Genomic DNA, 18,283 nt, shown 5'->3' with positions numbered 1-18,283 from the left:
TTAGTAAGGAATTTGGTTGTGAGGGTTTAGAGAAGGGAAACCCCTGACATCAGTTCCTCCTGTTTATTATTCTTTCCAGGTTCTTCCTTCTCTACACCCCTCTTTTCTGCTTTGCACATTAATGGCAGCCTAGAATAATTAAAAAAAAAGAAATCTTAATGGGACAACCTGAGGCAAATGCATATGAAAGAAGGTCTAGGAAAGTTGTACTTCTTTGTTTTGGTGCTTTTGCTGCCACCTCCTCTATGCCTTTGTCCTACCAGAGCCCTAGAAGCAGAGAACAATGCCTAAGAACCAAAGAAGTGAAAAATGGGTGTTAATTAGTAGCCAAAGAGTGAAATGTTTATGTCTTCTTTGAACAAATCAAGTGATAGAACTCCTTCTGACAAACTAACAAGATTCAGAAAAAATATAATGTATAACCCATTTTATTTTAATGCATAATAATAAATGCACCTCAATATTGTTTTTATAAACAAATTGAATGGACATGTCTTTAAATATGTTAAATTTGCAGTACACTCAAATGCACACTTAGTCAAACATGGAAGCCGACACGCATGCATGGGAGCCAACATATGTACAGGCACATAAAAGCTAGCACATGTACTGGACTATATACATGGAAGCTAACACAAGTCTTTAGGTAGAGTATATGAATTTGACCACTTGTGTTCAGTGACTACAGGTCTCTTAGCTCTGTCTCATGAACATCAAAATCAAGTTTTCTAAATTTTCAGCTCTTTTACTACATTCGAAACAATTACCTTGGCATTCCCTTTACGGTTCCCTTTAGGATAGCTGTTCCCTGGGCATGGCCTGTTATACCACCTATTACTGGTCCCTACCTTCAAGTCTTCTTGAGGGCTGTGGATGACCAAAGGCTCTCAAAGGAGAGTACCAATTTTGGCACGTCCTACCAAGCTAGAAAGGCTTCCGAGATCGGCCCAGGGGAACATGGCTCTCTCTGCCAAAGACCATCCTAGCTCAGTTCAGAGAGGCTAATCCCCAGACCGGTTGTGGGCAATGATTTTTTATTTTGGCCCCAGCAGCTTTCCAAGATTATCGACTAAGTCATGGAGAGAGATTGATGTGTTGCGCAGAATAAATTTTATAGAAAAAATTCTCAAGAAAAATTAAAGTAACTGAAAAAGCTCTTCAAGTCAAGATTCCTATATAGAGTCTCCCTAGATTCCTTGAGTACCCAGTGTAGAGTTTGTGTAGATGTGTTTTATATAAAAGTTTTGAGTACTAGTATTTAAAAGATTTGTATTACCTTTCATGGCTCTTCTAGGACTCATTTTCGTAGATCTAAATCTCCTTTTTGGGTCTATCACTTTTTTGTGATTATAACTTTTGACTAATTCAGTATCATCTTCACCATTCTTTTTTCTGATCAGAGTTTTCAAGCCATTATCATTGTTAATGCTAACCAAGCCTCTTTGCAAGCATTAATATAAACTCTACTCAAACTATTTATAGACAAATTAAAAGAGAAAAAATTATCCAGAACCACAGACTTAGAGATCATATTAAAATCTATTATGCAACTAATAAATGAAGTTAATTCTTTTTCAAGAATACTTGACTTTAGACTCATTTGAGTAAACAACACTGTCTTTCCTTTGGAAGTTGTCCACGTGTTCTAACAGGTGCCAATAGCCTTCAAAGCATTCTTTAAAACCCTTACTTTTCCTTGATAATAACTATTGGTTCCAAAGCAAAAGAGCATTAAAAGCTAAGCAATGGGGGTTAAATGACTTGCCCAGGGTCACACAGGTAGGAAGCGTCTGAGGCCAGATTTGAGCACAAGATTTCCCATATCCAGGCCTGGCTGTCTATCCACTAAGCTACCTAGTTGCCCTGCTCAAAGCATTTTAAGAACTGCTGTAGGAATTCCTTTTGAGGGCTTTTTGTGGTACAATGGAAAGAGCACTGGATTTAGAGATGTGGGTTCAAGTTTCATTTCTTGTCATTTTCTACCTGTGTGATATGGAGAAAAGGGATAGAATTTATATGCTGTAAGTTTGGGAGAAAACCTCTGCTCCCCAGAAAAAGTAACTAGAACTTAAAGAAAGGGAGCTACAGAACAGTGTAATGTAAGTAGACAGACTCTCATTCGCTACTTTATTCAAAACCAGAATAAGCTGGGATGTGAGAGATGCTATTTTCTTATTTTTTATTTATTTTTTTAAACCCTTACCTTCCACGTTGAAGTCAATACTGTGTATTGGCTCCAAGGCAGAAGAGTGGTAAGGGCTAGGCAATGGGGGTCAAGTGACTTGCCCAGGGTCACACAGCTGGGAAGTGTCTGAGGTCAGATTTGAACCTAGGAACTCCTGTCTCTAGGTCTAGCTCTCAATCCACTGAGCTCCCCAGCTGCCCCCAGAGAGATGATATTTTGAAGGGGATCTTCCCTAGATGGGAAGCTTCTTGTCCCACCTAGATATTCTGATAGGATGAATAAAAGAGCTCTAGCCTTCACCAAGGGTGGTCTGATGGGACTAATTATAAAGAAATATCCATACCAGAACAAGCCTGATGTTTGGTAACTTCTGAGACGAGGTTAACAAACTATAAACCCAAAGTTAATACATTCTCTGCCCTCAGCCCCAATCATCTAAGCATCTTATCCTGATTATTCAACCTCCAAATAAGGAAAGGGGCTCAGGAGCCTCACCCAGAAGGCTTCTTTGGTGCTCTGTAACGTTATGCCCACTTTACTCTAATGGGGACTTGAGAATACAAAAGCATTTACTGGTAAACCCATTTTTAGGAAGCTCCTCTCCTGGGCAGGCATTTATTGTGAGTCAGGGCCATTTTCATAAGCATGCTCATTCTGCTCCTGAGTGTATGCTGATTAAATATTGATTGCAAGAGACGGCATCATCTTTATGGCCATTATTGAAACCATTGCAGAAAGTGATGTCTAGTGGTAACTGCTGAGCCACATCTGCAAAGCAGGAGTAAATATCAGGACGGAACCTGTTATTGATACTAACAGAAATAGCCAGAGGAAGATACGGTCAAGGACTTGAGCTACAAACTTCCAGTCCTGTACTACCTGCAAAAGGAAAAAATGACATTTTAATAGAGCAAAGACACCAAGTAACTCACTGGACTTCATTTGAAGGATGCATGATGGTAAATTTCAGGTTTATAATTCTTCTGTTTGTAATAAGAGGTAGAATGATAAGATAGTCCATGTTGGACTTGAATTCAATCAATATATATCTTTTAAATCCTTACCTTCTATCTAAGTTTCAGTTCTTTTTTTTTTCTTTAAAATTCTTACCTTCATCTTAGAGTCAATACTGTGTATTGGTTCCAAGGCAGAAGAACAGTAAGGGCTAGGCAATGGGGGTTAAGTGACTTGTCCAGGGTCACACAGCCAGGAAGTGTTTGAGGCCAGATTTGAACCCAGGACCTCTAGACCTGGCTCTCAATACTCTGAGCCACCCAGCTGCCCCCTAAGCTTCAGTTCTAAGACAGAAGAGTGGCAAGGACTGGGTAATTTAGATTAACTGGCTTGCCCGGGGTCACCCAGCTAGGAAGTGTCGAAGACCATATTTGAGCCCAAGTCCTCCTGACTCTAGGCTTGGCACTCTATCCACTACCTCACTAACCCCAGGCAGTAAACACTTATTAAGTACCTCCTGTGTGCTAGGCACTGTTAAGTGCTAATGAAGAGACGTAATATATACAAATTACTGATTTCCCCTTCCTGAATGTTCATAAGGACTATCTGTGCCCAACTCGTGGGAGAGTCTTCCTAACTCATATTGGTCTGATCAGGCACAGTTGAACACACTGAATGCTGACTCTGACATAGTGATGCCAGTTTGATCCTCTTCCAGTTAAAAGGACAACAACTATTAAGCACCTACTATGTGTCATGTGCTGGGGATGCATAGAAAGCCACAATTAGTCCTTTCTACCAAGATGCTCAAGGTCTAATGAGGAGACAATAAACAAACAACTCAACAAATAAATTGCATGCAGGATAAAGTACCAACAGAGGGAATTAAGTTATCAATTAAGAATTAAGAATCAAATTAAGGGGGAGATTGAGAAAAGTTTCTTATAGAAGGTTGGGATTTTACTTGGGACTTGAAAGAAACTCTCAAAAATCTTAAACTATGGTTGGGGTATTGATAAGTTACAGATTTGTGTTAGTGGAGGGATTTCCCATCATGGTTTGTAAGTTTATGCTTTCATATTCCATATACTCTATTGTACTAGCTTAGTATGGGAAAGAAAGAAAGGAAGGAAGGAAGGAAAGAAGAAAGAAAGAAAGAAAGAAAGAAAGAAAGAAAGAAAGAAAGAAAGAAAGAAAGAAAGAAAGAAAGAAAGAAAGAAAGAAAGAAAGAAAGAAAGAAAGAAAGAAAGAAAGAAAGAAAGAAAGAAAGGAAGGAAGGAAGGAAGGAAGGAAGGAAGGAAGGAAGGAAGGAAGGAAGGAAGGAAGGAAGGAAGGAAGGAAGGAAGAAGAAAGAAAGGAAGGAAGAAGGAAAGAAAGAAAGGAAGAAGGAAAGAAAGAAAGGAAGAAGGAAAGAAAGGAAGGAAGAAGGAAAGAAAGGAAGGAAGAAGGAAAGAAAGAAAGGAAGAAGGAAAGAAAGAAAGGAAGAAGGAAAGAAAGGAAGGAAGAAGGAAAGAAAGAAAGAAGGAAAGAAAGAAGAAAGAAGGAAAGAAAGAGAAGAAAGAAAGAAAGAAAGAAAGAAAGAAAGAAAGAAAGAAAGAAAGAAAGAAAGAAAGAAAGAAAGAAAGAAAGAAAGAAAGAAAGAAAGAAAGAAAGAAAGAAAGAAAGAAAGAAAGAAAGAAAGAAAGGAAGGAAGAAAGAAAGAAAGGAAGGAAGAAGGAAAGAAAGGAAGGAAGAAGGAAAGAAAGGAAGAAAGAAAGGAAGGAAGAAGGAAAGAAAGGAAGAAAGAAAGAAAGAAAGAAAGAAAGGAGGAAGGAAGGAAGGAAGGAAGGAAGAAAAAGAAAGGAAGGAAGGAATATTCAAATAACAATAGCTAGCATTTAGATTGTGCTTTTAAAGTTGGTTTGCAAAGCGATTGACATATATTATTTTAAAGATATTTTGTTTTTCTCCAAATTCATGTAGAAACAATTTTTAACATTCATTTTTCAATTTTTTGAGTTCCAATTCTCTCTCTGCTACCCTTCCTTCCCTTCCCCTCCACTGTGAGATGGTAAACATTCTGACATAGATTTTACATGTCCAATGATGTAAAACATTTTTCCATATTAGTCATTTTATGAAAGAGATCTCCAAAATACAGAGAAAAAAATGAATATAGTATGTTTGGTCTTCATTCAAATCCATCAGTCCTTTCTCTGGAGGCAGAAGGCATTTTTCATCTTGAGTCTTTGGGATTGTCTTAAACCACTGTATTGCTGAGAATAGCTACTTGAAATATATTATTTCAAATAATCTTCAAAACAACCATGTGAGGTAGTTTTATCATTTCCATTTTATAGAAGAGGAAAACTGTGGGGCAGAGATATTAATTGCCTTTGTTACCACCTAACTAGTAAATATGAATCAGAATTTGTACACTGGACTTTTTGGTTCAAGTCCTGTATTCCATCTATTTTAAGGCTAATACTAATTTGAATGTATATGCCATTTTATATAATTTATATCTTTTTAGTTCATAAGCACTTTTAACCAGACAATATCTCTTTTGCAGCTAGAAAATGTAGTGTACAGAGAGCTGGGCCTGATTTCAGGAAAATTTATCTTCTTGAGTTCAAATCTGACTTCACACATTTATTTGTGTGACCCTGGGCAAGTCACTTAACTCTGTTTGCCTCAGTTTCCTCATCTGGAAAATAAGCTAGAGCAAAAATGGCAAACCACTTCAGTATCTATTAAAAAACAAACAAAACCCAAAGGGAGTTTCGAAGAGTTAGCCATGACTGAAAGGACTGAACAACAGCAATAATTCTGTTTTTTAAAAAAGTAATGCAATTATTATTCATCCATTTTATAGATAAAACTGACATTCAGAGAGCTTGACCCTGAAGGACTTATGGTTAGCCGGTTACATCAACTCTTTCACTCCAAGTCAAAGGTTTTCTCCAGCACTTAGCACAGTGCCTGGCTCAGAGTAAGTGCTTAATCATCGTTTATTGACTGATTCTCTCTGGCAGAGCAAGTACCGTGAATAAGTCTAGAGTCAAGAAAGCTAGATTTCATTCTCTGTTCTGTCTATATCTGTGTGGTCATAAGCAAATCAAATCATCTCTCTGATCCTCATTTCCCTTATTCTTAAAAAGTGGGTAACTTCATAGCTTAGCTCCCAGAGTCATCGTAAGGAAAATGCTGTAAAACTGAAAGCACTGGATATATAGAAACGATTATAATTTCTTCTGGGTCTTGCTGCTGCTCTAAGATGACTAGAGATTTGGGTTTTAGAGTGACATAAATTAGGATTAATTTTGAAGATATAGATATTAGAAATCTCAAGTGACAATTTATTGTCATGTAGGTGGCTCAGTGGATTGAGCCAGGAAGACTCATCTTCCTGAGTTCAAATCTGGCCGAAGATACTTACAACAATGAGGCCCTGGGCAAACCACTTGACCCCAGTTGGCCTCAGTTTTCCCAACTTTAAAATCATCTGGAGAAAGAAATGGCAAACCACTGCAGCCTCTTTGCCAAAAAAAAAAAAGCCCAAATGGGGTTATGAAGCATTAGATATAACTGAAACAATCGAACAACAAAATCTATTGAATAAGCTGCTGGCAATGAGAATTTTGATACTGAAGAATAAATTGATTACTTCAATATCTCCTTGTGACAAGGAGGTGACTCTGGGGCCTCAAAGGCTATTCCAGCAGAGCACAAACTCTTCCAAGTTCTACTAGGTAGTCTGACTTAGAATACACAACCAGGGTTTGAACATGTGTCAGCCACCCAAGGGTCAGCCTAGCTAAATGGCATTAGTATTTTCTTATCACCAAGTCAGCTGACCACAGCATAATGAATTTTTTGGCCACAACAACTCGTGAAGGCTTGCTAAGTCATGGGGTCGTCTGTGTCCAAGAATGGAGCGCCCATTGGGTGAAATCATGGAAGGCAGCCCAGCACACTGGACAGAACTCTGGTTCTGGGTTTAAATTTCATCATTGGAGCTTACTTCCAGTGGAAATTTGTTTTCTGTGTCTCAGTTTCTTCATATGTAAAGTGGAAAGACTAGACCAACACTAGAGATCCTGAGAGATCTAAATGGAAAATACATTTCATAAAGGATGGAAGAAAATACAGAATTATTTTATGTCATAAGTTCAACTTATAGGGAAAGTCATTGGAAAGCCTTGAAAGCATAATGCTAATGATGATGAAGAACAGCTAGCATTTAGGAACTGTGTTAAGCACTTATCTGAAAGCTGAAAGTATTCTCTTACTCCTCATATTTCCTATGAGAACTTGGGATCCGTCCCTTACCCCCACTTCCATCAGATTCTCAGTCACACTTATCTGTGCCCTCTTGTGTCCCTCTAGGAAAATATAAATTCATTGAGGGCAAACACCAGGTCATTCTTCACATCTCTAGCCATGGCACCAAGCACAGGGCTTCACACAGAGTAGGTGCTTAATTATTTGTTTAATTAAATTAATATTTTATTAAAGATGATCTTATGTTGTTACGATTCTTTGGGTCTGATGAAACTCATTCCATTTAGGCCGAAACTTTCTCCTGGCTTAGTGAGAAGCTCTTCCAAATATGTTAACAAAATAATGTCAATGGAATGAAAAAATTCAAAACCTGGACTCTGAGTTTTTATTCCAAAATCCTGTTGATGAAATAAGTTGTCATCCTGTGAAATATGAGAAACCACCAGAGCTTTGGATAACCAACTTAAAATATAAAATTAGATTACTTAAAAATAGAATAGAGGTCAAACAGAATAAGCAATGCTTAGCCATGATCTTTTCACCTTTTCTCATAGTGTTTCAGCCTGAAAATTCTTGCCTCCATCATATTTTTCTCAGGGTTTACTTATTTTATAAATACCATTTCAGGTAAATAGAAAACTGGAATAATAAAACTTAGTGAACACTGCTATGGCCCTTTAATGTTCTCAAAGTACTTTACATACATTATCCCATTTAAGCCTCATATTAACAACCCATTTATTATTTTTAATATTATTTAGACATTTACCTTCTCTATTACTTTCTTTCTTTCTTTCTTTCTTTCTTTTTTTAAATACTGTGTATTGACTCCAAGGCAGAAGAGTGGTAAGGGCTAGGCAATGGGGGTCAAGTGACTTGCTCAAGGTCACACAGCTGGGAAGTGTCTGAGGCCAGATTTGAACCTAGGACCTCCTGTCTCTAGGCCTGGCTCTCAATCCACTGAGCTACCCAGCTGCCCCCTATTAGTTTCAATTTTAGGATAGAAGAGCAGCAAGGGCTAGGCAGAGGTTTAATCACTTGCCCAGCATCACACAGCTAGGAAGTATCTGAGGCCAAATTTGAACCCAGGACCTCTGGACTGTGCTACCTCACTGCCTTTTATTGTTAACCTCATTTTATGTGAGAGAAAATTGAGAGGTTGGAGAGTTTAAGTGAATTGCTCATGGGTACACAGATGGTAAATGTGGGAGGTGGGATTAGAACCCAATTTTCTTGGTTCTTGTTTTCTTGACTCTCAGCCCAACATTCTGACTACTATGCCAGGAAAAAAAAAAGATGTAAAAATGAAGTAAATTACCAGGCTCCTAAGAGGATATTTGGCAATACTTGCTACAAGGACATTTTTTCTTACTTTAGAATATCCATCACCATCATTATCAGAATAATTTGACTAAAGATTACGCCAGTGAAGAATTGCCAAATTAGCACGCTGTGCATCCTTTTCCTGGTCTAGGATCAGTGTGATTTCCCATACTGAGAGGCAGTGTGTCATAAAGACTACAGGATTGGCTTCGGGCCAGGAAGATCCACCATGGACAATCCCTTATTGCTCCCAGGCAATCCTTGAAGGCTATACAAGTCACAAAGGAATTGCTTTGATGCATTTGTAGAAGGAATTTCCATACTGATTTTTGTATATTGGAGAAATCACAACTATGGATCAAATCCAACCAGTATGAATCATTTTATAAATGACTTAATTATAAATGACTAAATGAGGCAGAGTAATATAGTGGAAAGTGGATATGGAATTAGACTGATGAGAAGTGAGCAGTGGAGAGAATGAGAAATGGTACTTTAAAATCTTAGAAGTGCTTTGAAATCCTTTTTCTTTTCTTTTCTTTTTTTTAATTAGTTGGCAGAAAAGTATATGTTCCTCTGATCTTTCCCAGATATTCCCAGTTGATCAGAGCTTAAAAAGCCAAGCCTGGAGGGGTAGGGGAGCATCTGAGCTTTGTTAAGACTTTTTTCCCTTGGATAAAAGTTTGCAAAGCTGGGAAGGGACACCAAAGCATCCAAAACAACTTTGAAAGCCCGACAAACAAGATCTGGGAAGGAACGCTACCCAGGCATCCTGGGGATCTTTGTACTCCTTCCCTGCCCCTTCACCCAGAACATCCCCTAGAACACCCCTGGGAGGAATAATCTGCGGGAAGGCAGGGAATTCCCAGGATGGGAGGAGGACAATACCCCAGACCCCTAATCAAACCAGTCACTTGAAATCCTGCTTTGGCTTTTCCATCACCCTGGCTATGCTGTCTGTAACATCCTTGAACAAACACTTTCACACCTTAAGATGAAGGGGTCCGAGCTGCAATTCTTTGGACGAGAACCAGCACTTGTTCTCCCACAACAAGGCAACTTGGCATCTAATTCCAGTACCAGAATTTCCTATAGTACTTGTGTGATGTGGGGAAGTCATCGAATTCGTCCATCTCTGTTTCTTCATAGGATCTTTGTGCTACACTAGAAAGGACCTTAGTGAACATCCTCCTTTTACAGATGAGGAAACTGAGGCCTGGAGAAGTGTTTTGCCCAGGGTTGCACAAGTAGAAAGTATCTAAGGCAGGATTCAGGTCAGAATTCCACATCTCCACTGTGCAAGACCTGTGATCTATTCACTGTACCAATCTGTTTTTCATCCATTAAAAAAAAAACGAGGGGCAGCTGGGTAGCTCAGTGGATTGAGAATTAGCCCTAGAGACGGGAGGTCCTAGGTTCAAATCTGACCTCAGACACTTCCCAGCTGTGTGACCCTGGGCAAGTCACTTGACCCCCATTGCCCAGCCCTTACCACTCTTCTGCCTTGGAGCCAATACACAGTATAGACTCCAAGACAGAAGGTAAGGGTTTAAAAAAAAAATGAGCAAGATGAGCTGGAGGAACGTAGTTGGCATATTGACTAGAGCAGGGGTCCCCAAACTTTTTACACAGGGGGCCAGTTCACTGTCCCTCAGACCATTGGAGGGCCGAACTATCAAAAAAAACTATGAACAAATCTGTATACTGCTGTCTGGGATAGTGGAGGCTGCAGCGCTGGCTGTGATGGGTCTGTCACACCTTGCACAGGCCCATCACTGCCACCACTAGACCAGGCAGCAGTATACACAGTGTGGAATCCCCTCCTCCAGATCGCTGCTCACCATGCTGATGTCTTCCATTGTGCAGCCACATAATTCTTTGTGCGGCGCCTTGATCTCATTCAGTTACTCTCAGAACAAGGCACCATACAAAGGATGATGTCATCGGAAGTAATACTGTACGTGAGCAATACCACGCTTTGCAGCACCACCACATACAGTGCTTCTCTTACTGACTACCAATGAAAGAGGTGCTCCTTCTGGAAGTGTGGTGGGGGCCGAATAAATGGCCTTGGGGGCTGGGCTGTAGTTTGGGGACCCCTGGGCTAGAGGATCAGGCCTGGAGTCAAGAAGATATGAGTCCACATCTGGCCTCAGACACTTACTACCTATGTGTCTGAGCAAGTCACTTGACCTCTGTTTGCCTCAGTTTCCTCAACCATAAAATGGGGATCATAGTACACCTTCCTCCCAGGGTTGTTGTGAGGATCAAATGATATAATCATGGAAAAGATAAAAATAAAGGTAAAAATTATTTTCAAAATTGTACAAATAATTATAAAAAAATATAAATGAGATAAAAATTATTTTTAAAATTGCCAAAAATAACAATTGTAAATAAAATTGTAAAAGTAAAAAAGGAAGTACTATAGAAATGCTAGTTATGATTATGATGACTATTTATTAATATTACTAATTATTATTATTATCATAACCTATTATTATCATCATCTCAGCTGGTACTGACTTCTTTATTTTTTGAGTTCACTCACCTCGTTGATGAAATGTTCTTTCTTCACGTGCCTAGAGATGTACCTAATAGACTCAGCAGCCTTTTCCAAAAAGGCAACCAGTATTTTTTCTCCATCTTTCATTTGTTTCTGTCTCTGCTTTGCTGGCATTTTTGCTTTAGCTTCTGGCTGGCTTTCCACCACATCTGGGAAGGGGTAGCGATCAATGGGGCCTCTCATGCAGAGAAGTTTCGGGAGCTTTTGGAGAAACAATCTTTTTACCCAAGGGGCCATGGGGTGGTAAGTGGAAGAAGAACGGTGGTGAACATTGATAACAAAGACTGTGATGATGATGGACAGGGTGACAAAAATCATGATGAATAGCAGATACTCCCCAATCAGGGGGATGACCTTTGAAGAAGATGGGATGATTTCTTCAATCACTAGGAGAAAAACAGTCAGGGAAACTAGAACTGATGTGGAGAGAGAGAGTTTTTCTCCTTCATCAGAAGGCAAATAAAAGACAAGGATGGTCAGGAAGGACAATCCAAGACAAGGGACTATGAGGAAAAGGGTATAGAACAGAGGCAGACGCCTCAGAACAAAAGAATATGTAACATAAGGGTAAGAATACAAACCCTCCCTTCTGTTTCCTTTCATGCCTTTGGCATAGAGTATTTCCCATTCTCCATTATCAAAGAAGTCTTTCCTGTCAACATTCTCATCGATTAAAACAAGGTCAACCATGGTGCCATCATAAGTCCAGGAACCAAATTTCATTGAACAGTTCTGTCGGTCAAATGGGAAAAATGTCACATCCATTGTGCAGGAGCTTTTGTAACTAGATGGAGGAGTCCAAACAATGGTTCCATTGTGTCTTACTATGACCTTGGTCATCAGGGAACCTTCGAAGCGTCCATCAGCACTGAAAGAGACACAGTCACTTTCAATATAAAGGTTTTTCATGTGTAGAATGATTGGTTATTTCTTTCAATATATTCAATATTCAACTGCATTGCAGTTGTATAATTATTCTTCTCTCACTATTAGAATAAATGAGAACCTGGCTCTTAATCTTGGTTCTACTCGTATTACGACCTTATTTAAATAATTTTATTTTTGAGGCTTCATCTCCCTCCCTTCTAAATTAAAGGAATTAGACTCTCTCCTTCTCTCCTTCCTTCCTTCCTTCCTTCCTTCCTTCCTTCCTTCCTTCCTTCCTTCCTTCCTTCCTTCCTTCCTTCCTTCCTTCCTTCCTTCCTTCCTTCCTTCCTTCCTTCCTTCCTTCCTTCCTTCCTTCCTTCCTTCCTTTCTCCCTCCCTCCCCTCTTTCCTCCCTCCCTTCCTTCCTTTTTTTTTTTTGGTCTTAGTAACAACCCTAAAACACAAGGGCAAAGGCTAGGCAAGCTGGGTTAAGTAACTTGCCCAGGGTCACACAACTAAGAAATGTCTGAGACCACATTTGAACCCAAGTTGTCCATATTCCAGACCTGGTATTCTATGCATTGTACCACTTAGTTGCCTCTAAGATACTTACTTTTCAAAAAGAACTATATCAGGAAGCCAAAGAGATTCAGAAGGAACTTTAATGGAGTTTATTCCACCATATTCATCAGGGTTCCAGCGCAATTTGTGGTCTATCCATTCCTGTTGAGAATCAATGACAAAAATTATTAGAACTTTGTCTTCATTGATTGCCTATCCTTCCTACTAGAGATCATATTGGGGATTCCCATGATATGGAGGAGTATGATTTCATGATGAGAAGTGAGTCTGAACACCAGAGAAAGCGAGAAGTCTCTATCTTTGCCCTGAACCTCCAATGCTTTTATAATTGTCATATTTAAATATTAATGTAATAATCACCATCTTTAACTCAGTAGTATGACAAAGGAGATAGAGTGCCAGCCTAGGATTCAGGTCTTGTCTTTGTGTGATTATGGACCAGTTACTTAATCCATATAGCAAGCATTTACTATGTGTGTCAAGAACTATTAATTTCTTGGTGCCCCAGGCAACTTTTCTAAGACTGTAGGTTACAGATAAGTTTCTGAGAATGCAAACCCCTTGAAGTCAGGGCCTGTTTTTGCCTTTTTTAATACTCTGTAGTGCTTAGTGCAGTGCCAGGCACATAGTAAGTACATGATAAATGCTTGTTGACATACTGGGTGATCCATATCAGGGGAAGCATTTTCCATATCAGGATTTCCAAACACTGACCCCTTATAGGGGTCATAGGTCCGACCCCTCAAAAACATTTAGTTGTAAATCCCAACAATTTTTCTTTGGTTAACTTTCTGCAGCTGGATTTCTCATGAAAAATAATATGAATAATAAAGACAGGGAGAATAAACTAAATTAATTCTAGTTATCTAGTTTATCTATGACATCTAACATCAGATCTGAAAAGTATTCGATTGTCATTAGCCTTGAATATTTTCCTTGGCACTATAGCCTTTGATAGATGAATGTGATGAGTAAAAATTCTGAAAGACTAGCTTCCAGGTAAGAAAAAATCAATTTATTTATTAGGCTAGCAATAACCAATAAATTAATGGTTCATGATCATGATTAGAGATTGTTCATCCATATTCCTGAATCATTTAAATGTAATCCTGAGAGCTCATTATTGGACTCTCCTAGAGAGTCCAAGATATCTCTAATTAGTGGATTCTTGATGAAGAGGTGGGCTAATATTTTCCAGTCTGCTGATCCCTTCAGGATGATGGGGTAAGTCACATGCCGCATCACAGGATTCCAATATCTTTGCTGATCTAGATGGAGAAATCCAGTTAGATCTGGTTTCACTTCCATTGTTCACCCCAGTGGAAGTGGGTAAGGACATGGCTGTGTCACCCTTCAACATGTTTGGTCAAATCTAATTTTGTTCACAAGAAAAAATGGAGTTTACATGTTCAGTCAATTATCCCAATTTTAGAAGCTTTGCTTTGGTGTGAGAGCATTCCTATGGTTGTCAGGAGAAAGGAATGAGGAAAATATCTAAACATAAAATGTAATGTTGTAGACCAATCTTAGAATGAAATAATACTGTGTTAAGAAGAAATCTTCTCACAAATTAATGTATGCCAAGATTTTCCTCCTATGCTGTCATCTAAATGCCTTCTTATGGGCTCCCACTTAGATTGGAATCTGGTTATCTTCCATATACTCATTTATGTTTCATTTTTAATAAAATAAGTTTATTAATTATGAAATCAGAGAGTTCAATGAATTCAGGCACCATTTGAAAAATGGGGCAACCCCCCTCCCCCCCCCCCGATCCCAATGACTTACTTGGCTGGATTGTGAAGCATGAGTGGATGATGGATGGATATCACAATTATAGTGCATGTGGCTTTTAATAAAGCTCGAGATACAAAATCTCATGGAATCTGACCTGAAAATTAAATTCTTCTGCATTTCTGTCTATTGTCTGGACAGTGAGCAATTATAGAGTCTCTTGTGGAATGACATTATACTGAATTAAAGAGTCCTGTTCCATGTGATTCTTTCGGGGTTACTGTGACATCCACTCTTATAATTGAGTCAGGAGTATACAAATGGATGATGTGACTGCATGCTAAAATCATAATATATTCATGAAGCCTGAAGACTAATTGACTATGGCAATACAGCCAAGCCATCATCATGATTAATATTTACTATGCTCCCAGATTTGCACAGCATTGTGCTCCATCTTGGAAAAAGAAAGTTAAGTAGATTCAATCCCTTAAAGAGCTTGTAATTGCAGACATAAAAGTTGCATCACCATGGGAAAAGGCCTTCCCATGGACCAACAGTTCTTTAGCACTAGCAGATTTTTTTTTCTGTGCTTCTCTGAGAAGCCTGGACAGGTGGGATACTTCTTTGTGCTCTTTTATTGAAAAGATTTTCTCTCCTTTTTCTGTAGGAATGAAAACATCCCAGTACAAGTATCTCACTAATCTGAATGCTTTCTCTACTGATTCAGAAAATGCAAGCAATCTATGCCTACCTGTCCCATAACACTTGTGCAGATCCTTCCATAAATTCACCACAAGTGGTCTCCTTAATATATTGGAGGTCTTTCTTGCATACTTCTTAAAAAAACACACACACACACACCTTACTTTCTTTCTTCCTTAGACTTAATACTGTGTATTTATTTCAAGACAGAAGAGTGGTAAGGGCTAGGCAATGGGGGTTAAGTGACTTGCCTAGGAAGTGTCTGAGACTAGATTTGAACCCAGGATCTCCTATCTCTGGGCCTGGCTTTCAATCCAGTGAGCCACCCAGCTGGTCCCCTTGCATACTCTTGACATCTTACTCTTCCATGTCATCAAGATAGCATAAAGACTGTCCATAAATTATTGTTCACTTTTTTCATGTGCCCAGTCTATCCTTTTTTATGGTCATATGTACATTGAAATATATGAATGAAAATTCTCTCTAAAAATCTAATCTGTCTGATCTCGATCTGGGCTATTTCCTATGGAAGCAAAAATCTCAAAGATTTCTCCCATAGTAATGTAAAGAGAAGTAATTTCTGCTTGGGAATCATATTTGGGTAGTTACTAGAACTCTAAAATTCTCCTTTACGCTGCTAGTTGCTATGGACCTTTTTAGTACTTAGTTGCTAAGTATCTAAATCTAATTGATAATCAGGAATATTGCTCCAACAATTTATTTCATTGTTGCATTCCTTTTATTCTAGGTAAATTTTTTGTGTTTTTTGTTTATTTTGTTTTTGTAGTTGAGTTCTCAGGGAAGATAATGTATATGAGAGGAACAAAACTAGGGGAAAATTTTAGATATAAACATTACTCATACTTCTTTAATCCCTTATCACGTGGCCTAATGCTTTGCAGTGTTGACCACAGTTAGGATACTATCTCTCTCTCTCTGTGCTCCAATTTAATCAGGAAAATATCAATTCCAGTCCAAAATTGGGAACACATAATGTCACGTTGTTTACTATGCAATTGGAGGACAGATGGTTAGAATATAGACTAGTTGGAATGATGAAAGTCTTCATTTAATTTCCACTTGAGTAGTTCCATCAGAGGAGGTGGTATTTCAGAAAATATCTAGTGGAATGTACATTTATAGGATAGTTCGATTCAATTCAACAACTTTTTTTGAGCATTGATTAGATGTAGAGCATAACTTAGCAATAATGTTTAGTCATATTATTCAAAGAAGAAAGAAACATTTCTGAACTCGGGGCAATTTATAATCTAGTGAAAGATATGAGACATATTCATAAATAACGTGAAAAAGGGAGGAAGTTCCCTTTAGCCCCATGGATAAAATTGTAGAACAGTGGACAGAAAGATGGACAGTTAATATATTAAATAAAATATAAAGATATGTTTATGCCTTGTTACCCTTTTACAAAACATGAAGTTCTTTAAATTTTTATTTTTAAAATATATTTCCATGTTTCCATGATTCATTTTCTTTCCTTTTCCTCTTCCCTTCCCCCTTCCCAGAGCTGACAAGCAAATCTACTAGGTTATACTGTTCCAAATTATTCATTGAAGGAGTTATTCTTGATGAAATCAGAGAGACAACTTGCCATCATATGGCCAAAGATTGGTCACCCCTTTAATGGTTTGCCAGCCCTGAAAGATCAATGAAGGATAGCCAAGGCAGGAAGTGGCTTTGTGGAGTATATAACTCCTATACTTTTATCAGAGGGCAAATTTTGAGGGTAAGATTTACCTCTCCTTCCCAATGGCCGTGCTATCAAAAAACAGAGCTATGCATCCAATAGGAGGCATCATATCACGGAGACATTGAAACCGTGAAATTGGGTCTAAGAGAAATGGCCTTTATTTAGTAGCTGACAAAAGAATTAACTATGGATTCAAGGGAGAATTAGCTCTGCCACTCATGCTGAAGAGAGCAGCAAATCTAGGTAGCAGCCAAGCAATCTAGTCATCCTTTATGCTGAACCCCAGGTAGAAGTTGTGCGAGGAAGCCAAAAAGAAAGGAATAGACATGGCGATTCCTCTAGTACCAGAGGCTCGAGTTGCCTTGGCCACATGTGTTCCTTCCTTGTATGCCTCACAACCAAAGTACACAATGATGTGCCTACTCTTTCCACTGACGATGTATATTTTTGAAGGAAAGAGTGTCCTAGGTTTAAAGAAGAAAACCATGTGGTTATTGTCCTTAATTGCCACCTTTGAAAATACCTTTGCTTTGAGCTAATTATGTCTATTGATTGACTTCTCAAGTGATCTGATTATAGGCCCTGTAAGACAATTGACCACAACCATTTATTGCCCACTTTTTGCTTCTTTGGGGGCATTATCTGAACTGGTCAGGAGAAAATAAAAGAGAAACCTGGTAAAGAAAATAGGTGAGGGCGGTGCATAATAATGGTTTCCAAGAAGTGTTGGCATGGGGATGAAGGCTTCATCTTGTTTTGCCTGGGTTTATGAGGCAAGGCAAAAAAAAAAACAACTAATGAGTAGGAGTTGCAGAATGGTAGATTTAGACTTAGTAAAAGGCAATATTCCTAACCATTAGAATTATCCAAGAATGGAAATGCTTGTCTTGGGAGTTAGTTGATTCCATTTCACCAGATGTTTCCAAGCAGAGGCCTGTTAAGGATATGGTAAAGGGGTTTCCTAAACAAGTATGAGTTGGAACATGTGACCTCTGAGGTCTCCTCTAACCAGGATTCAGTAGTTTAGGGGATCTTGAGTCAAAAAAATGTTTTAGCCCTTGATTTGGAGCAGGAAGCAACATCCTTGAACCTTATTCCATAATAGACTTTTTTGCCGTCAAATTATATCTGTGTCCTACTATCTAAACTGAACCTGGGGTGGGGGGCAGCTGGGTGGCTCAGTGGATTGAGAGTCAGGCCTAGAGATGGGAGGTCCTGGGTTAAAATCTGACCTCAGATACTTCCCAGCTGTGTGATCCTGGGCAAGTCACTTAACCCCCATTGCCTAGCCCTCATACCACTCTTCTGCCTTGGAGCCAATACACAGTATTGATTCTAAGACAGAAGGTAAGGGTTTAAAAAAATAAACTGAACCTGGTGCAAATCTAACCAAT

At 38.8% G+C, this 18,283-nt stretch overlaps 1 protein-coding gene across 1 annotated transcript in view; it reads right to left on the bottom strand.

The window, feature by feature from the left end:
* Positions 1-415: 415 nt before the first annotated feature.
* The window catches only part of CHRNB3 (cholinergic receptor nicotinic beta 3 subunit), a 55,411-nt gene continuing 37,543 nt past the window's right edge, over positions 416-18,283 (bottom strand). Inside the window, exons 4-6 of the mRNA XM_007476412.2 lie at positions 12,771-12,880; positions 11,277-12,159; positions 416-3,064 (exon numbers count right to left, since the gene is read on the bottom strand). Coding sequence (XP_007476474.1) covers positions 2,930-3,064; positions 11,277-12,159; positions 12,771-12,880 — 1,128 coding nt within the window. The 3' untranslated portion in view covers positions 416-2,929. The remainder of the gene's footprint in view (positions 3,065-11,276; positions 12,160-12,770; positions 12,881-18,283) is intronic.

This window comes from Monodelphis domestica, chromosome 1 (assembly GCF_027887165.1).
Source record: "Monodelphis domestica isolate mMonDom1 chromosome 1, mMonDom1.pri, whole genome shotgun sequence".
In the NCBI taxonomy this organism is placed as follows: domain Eukaryota; kingdom Metazoa; phylum Chordata; class Mammalia; order Didelphimorphia; family Didelphidae; genus Monodelphis; species Monodelphis domestica.
This window is presented reverse-complemented; position numbering and strand designations above follow the sequence as displayed.